Genomic DNA, 5,598 nt, shown 5'->3' on the forward strand with positions numbered 1-5,598 from the left:
GACAAATCTTATCACTTATAATTTTTTTTTCTCATTTTTTATATAAATCTTGTCACACTAATCATCTTCATCCACATATATAATTACTCTCATATTCATATTTTTCATTCACATTTATCTCATGCATATTTATTTCCTTCATTTTTCATCCACAAGTCTCCCTGATTTCTATTTTCTCCTCATCTTCTTCAGAAGCATTTCTTTTAGTTTTCTTTATTCATTCTCATATCTTTCATCTACCTTTTACACTCATTTTCTTAATTCATTATATTATATTATTTGAACATAAAGATACAAAATGACGATTCTTTTTAAGTTATTATCACTAACGTCAATGCTAACTAAAAAATTAATTTAACTTAACATTAATTAAGTAGATGCTAATTAGAGTCCATCGTCTAAAGTAACACCAATAACTTAGTGACCATAATTTTATCTTTTGCAAATACATGCGACACACAAAATCAATGTTAATAAGTATTTAGCGTCAACTTTTGAGACATCCCAATATTTAACTATACATATATCTAATAATATGACAGAACAGTGAGATCAGTCATAAATGCAGAGTAGGAATATATATAAAATATCCTAGAAATTTAAACTGTACAAGAAAGAAGTGTCTGATATAGTTTTAAGAATTTAAACCGAACGGTTTTAGGTGCTAACTTATACCGAACGGTTATACAAAAGACAAATTAGACCGAATGATCTTTTAAACAAAACATGAAAACCTAGCCTATGGACCGAACAGTCCTACATTATCTTCAGGTTGCTCGGTCTGCAGGGCTTCCTCCAATGAATCTTCAACCCCTTCTGCTCACATTCATAGAATGATCATTGTAGTGAAGAGAACGACTGAAAGGACAATGAAAGACAAGATAGGAAAATAAGGGTAAGCTTATGTAATTTAATTAATTCAATCGAACAAATCATTTAAAGAGGGTTTGCGAATAATCAAAACAACGTATATCCATTCATACACTCGTCATACAAATATCAAAACCGAACGTAAAAATATTATAACCGACCACTTCACACTAACTGTCCAGACTGTATGAATCATGTAGCTACGGTCGTTCTTGCACCCGTGGAAAGTTAAACCGGAACACCACGCGAATACCAAAGGCTAGAAAACTACAAGTCGTCACACGGGATTAGCCCTTCATCCCTCATTGTAGCTGGAAAACTGCAAACTACACATGAGTTTAGTCCTTTAGCTGGAACACCAAGCTCACGCGACCAGGCGTCCTGCTATTCCCACCACATGCGCCACCATTCTCTACTTGAGACTCGGTGACCATTGGAATGTCAGGATAAACGTCCACTACAAAGCTGACCATATTCATACTTTACCAATTCCATAATCATTCACTGAGACATTCCTCCTTGGAATTCTCTTCCATACCAACTTGAAATATACAATCAACATACTTCTTCATCCAAGATACATTTCAGTAAAGTTAATCGATATCATAAAACAATCATCATAATCAAAAGCACCAAATAGAAAGAATTATCATTTCCTAAGAACAAAACTGACGGAAATACTAGTTCCCTATAGATGAACACAAACGAATAGGAGAGATTACAAAATACCGAACGGGAGAATACTCCCTATATTTGAATATGATCAAATGGTCGAGTAACCTGATAGATCCAGTTGGAGCCAAATACTTAAATACTTAACATACTAATTATTCCTCAGGCCGAGCAATTTAAGCTTAGGCCGACCACTTTAGAGCTTTGGCCGAGCACTTAGAGCTAAGGCTAAGTTATCTTCAAAAGACCGAGCATTAGTACAGACCGAATGCTCTTCAAGAGATCGAGTGTTAGTACAAGGTCGAACACTCATTTAAAGAAGTATTATTAATAATATGCCTAGCACTCTTTTCATACACGATAAAACTAACCATGAAACTAACTTAACTTATTTTGAATATCTTGACTAACTAACTCGTAAGAAAATCAATATAACCTTACTGAACCGAACGCTCAACATTAACCAATAGGAGATCGATCAGTCATTAACTGAAATCTTCAACGGAAGAGAATTCAGTCAAGACCGTACATACTAAAAGAAAATCGAACGGTCCTAAATGACCGTCGGTCACAATTACAAACTTCTGCGGAATTTAGTAGAGTTAAGAATGACCCTATTTCTACCCAGTTCTTGATAACTTACCAATCATAAACACATTCAAACAAACATGCAACATCACCATGTCAACCAATTCATCAACATACCATCATTCATTTGTAGAAAGAAGCTAGAGAGAAGGAGAAGAAAACGAAAGTTGTAGAAGCTTGGAGAAGAAGGTGCATGTAGAGAAATGACACAAGATTTTAAAATCCCAACTTAAATACTGCCTCCAAAAACTGATCGGTCCACTCAGTTGCTGCCACCTGTTCTCCACTTTTTAAAATTCAGACACATTGCAGCACCACCTAGATCCCACTAGCGGTTGAATTTATGGGTTCTGAGAGACAATATATATACTCTTTTTTTTAGTGTTACATTTCTAAACTTCTATTTTTCAAAATATTTATTTTTTCGCAATTTTATTTATTTATTGTTTATAATTATTTACTTTTTGAGATAATATTTTTTATTTCAAAGTTTTAATATTCCTTTTCCTTCATTTTTAAATGAAAAAAAAAACTATTTCAGATTTCAATTCTTCGTATCCGAATTGTGAATTTTTTATTTATTTTTTTTACAAAAATCACGCCCAATCACGTTCGAAATTCAACTACTTGCAATTTAGGGTTTAGGAATCTGAATTAAGAACTATTTTTTCGGTGAGTTATGATATCGAATTGTTTTATTCGGCGGGCAATTATTTCACACAATATCTTGTCAAGATAAAAATAGAAAGAGTAAAAGTGTGTAATTTGAAAAAAAAAAAAAGTTCTGTTCTGAAATCACCAAATGACCACAAAAAGAGGGCACAAAATTTAAAAGCTTCATATACAACTTCTTTCTATACGTTTTGACATGTTGGTATACAACTTCCTATAAATCATTCCATTTATTTCTGAAACATATTGTGTTGAATATCATTTTTTTCATTTCTCAGTCACTTTCAAAGCAAGAAATTGAAAAAAAAAAAAAGAGTTCATGAACATTACAAAACCATATAAGAAAAAACGACAACCTAAATTTAACAACCCATGACTTTGTTAGCCTTAGCAACATGACCCTTCTCCACCACAACCCCATCATTCCCGGCAAGTGCCCTGTACTTATCCTTCCTCGTAAACCCAGTGCACTCATACGACAATGTCGATGCAATCACCCTCTGTATGTAATTCGCAACATCATGGCTCGACTTGTTCCCTGACCCACAGGTCAACTCTTTCGGCAATTTGTTCAAGAACGTAACTTCGTAAGCGGGACTAGGGTTCATGAAGAAGTAAAACGGGTCCATGCCCTTCCACCCTCTTGCTGTTGTGCCGTGGAACATGCTCATGCGGTTCACCATGGCCACGGGGACGAGCTCGTCGGTGAGTTCCGCGAACAGGGCGGAGAATCGAAGGAGGAAGGGCTCTCTGCAGGTTGTGCCTTCTGGGCAGATTGCTAGGTCACCCTCCTGGAGGAGCTTCTTTATCATGGCGGCATCGGTGGCGCGGTCGCGGCTGAGGCGGACGGTTTTGATGGGGGAGATTATCTCCGAGAGGCGGGAGACGGAGTAGGTGACGGCGGGGATGGGGCGGCCGAGGGCGGTGGAGAGGAAGATGGGGTCGAGGAGGGTACGGTGGGAGCAGATAAAGAGAACCCCGGAAGTGTTAGGATCAGGGTTCGATTTTGTGAGTTTTGGGGGTGGGGTGCCCTTGATTATGACACGAACTCCTAGGGCCCAGAAGGCATAGTAGACCATGTGCATTGGCAGAAGGGAACCTGCAGCAATTCGAAGGCATGCTAAGGGGAACCCTATGGGGATCCATAGAATGGTGAGTAATGCAATGAGAGGTGTTGGTTTCTGCACCAGTCTTCCATCGTGGAATATTATGGGCTTTGGAAGCTTGTCTGTAGAAACTGATTTCACGTCACTTTTGGGTGGGACTATGTAACCCTCCTGCATGCATGAAAAACAGCTTCTTTTTAATGCATAAAAAATAAAAAAATTCAGCACCTTTTTAGACATGATTATTGGAAATCTTGAGAAAGAAGTGTTTTTACCTTGCACAAAGCCATGAAAGGAGCATCAGTTTGTCTATCACCAAGTCCAACATGTGGTCTCTCATCTCCAAAAGTGTTGAGGAGAGCCTCAGCTTTCTTGTTGCCAACAAGTATCCCAGGCCTGCGCACCAACCCAGTTGCTCTTCCCTTGAAAGTTCTGATCTCAGTGCCCAAAACCACGTCTGCACCTAAAAACTCCTTCAAGAATGGTTCCACCATCACTCTCGGATTCGCCGTCAGCACGCACCGCTTCCCGCACGACGAGAACACCCGCCATGTCTCCGGGTGAACGTCATCCGCGTAGAACTTCGGAAGCACCGCTCGCGCCACTGATTCTATGCTCGACACCTTCATCCCCGCCATTGCAGCAAATATCAGAACCTGAAATGCCACAAATATTTCCTTCTTTTCTTCAAAATTTGTTGATATACTTAATAAAGATCTCCAAACAATCCAACTAAGCTTTGAAGTTGAAAACACAACAATAATTAAATCTAGTTAAACTCAGATAAGAAAATCACCACTTTTAATCTAAAATATCGATACTACCACATGTTTATCTGTGATCCTTGAAAAGAAAGAAAAGTAAAAAGAAGATGAGAACCTGAATACCAGCGGATTCAGAGATGAAGTAGTAGAGAAGGGCAGCAATAGGAGAAGCCAAGACAAAGAACAAAAGCCGAAGGATTCCACCAGCTTCAAAGGCCACAAGAGCAAAATAAGGGAAAGAGCTTCGACCTATGAGTAAGGTTCCATCCATGTCTGCAACCACAGTGTCCTTTTCCCTACCGATGGAGGAGCACTTACTCACACTTGGGAACGTTGAAAAAGCCATGCTTTGCTAGACCCACCAAGCAAATCAACCGTTGGTGGAGACTAATTGATTTGGTGCATGATTTTTTGCTTTGTGGGTGTACATATATATGTACATTTAGTCACATAGTTAGGGGATATGTGAGACAAGTTTTGGTTTGGTATGAATGACTATGTGAACGATGACAATGGTGGCTCGAGATTTCCAAAAGCGATTGAAATTGATTGATGTAAAAGGTGCGATATAAACAAGGTTTGGCGATTCTTGTTTTTGGAAAAGTAAGAGAAGGTGATAAAGTAAGGCTTTTGAGCCTGGTTTGCTCCGTCACGTTTTGTCTTCCATCTTCACTTCCCATTGCAATTCACATAGCTTATTCAAATGTTTGTTTTCATTTGAAGAGGTTCTTTAAGTGGATCTGAGTACTCAAAGGCCTAGAAAATTTTGCACTTTTGCTAAAAACTAAAATATATAAATAATGTGAGAGAGATGGTTGCTTTCATCATGCTCATAAAAAAACATGAGTTTTGGTTATTTTATGGATCGATTATTTGAATCATAGTTATGTAATTGTTAATTTCTAATCAATGATTGTTACTATTAT

The 5,598-nt window shown here is 37.9% G+C and overlaps 1 protein-coding gene across 1 annotated transcript; it reads right to left on the reverse strand.

The window, feature by feature from the left end:
• Window positions 1-2,953: 2,953 nt before the first annotated feature.
• Window positions 2,954-5,365, reverse strand: LOC106771667 (glycerol-3-phosphate 2-O-acyltransferase 6-like). Its single transcript, XM_014657667.2, has 3 exons — window positions 4,788-5,365; window positions 4,184-4,564; window positions 2,954-4,079 (listed from the first exon to the last, which is right to left on the reverse strand). Exons 1-3 carry the CDS (start codon window positions 5,016-5,018, stop codon window positions 3,165-3,167), a joined length of 1,527 nt encoding a protein of 508 aa, XP_014513153.1. The 5' UTR covers window positions 5,019-5,365; the 3' UTR covers window positions 2,954-3,164.
• Between the last annotated feature and the right edge of the window lie 233 nt (window positions 5,366-5,598).

The sequence above is a fragment of the Vigna radiata genome, chromosome 8 (genome assembly GCF_000741045.1).
Source record: "Vigna radiata var. radiata cultivar VC1973A chromosome 8, Vradiata_ver6, whole genome shotgun sequence".
Classification (NCBI taxonomy): domain Eukaryota; kingdom Viridiplantae; phylum Streptophyta; class Magnoliopsida; order Fabales; family Fabaceae; genus Vigna; species Vigna radiata.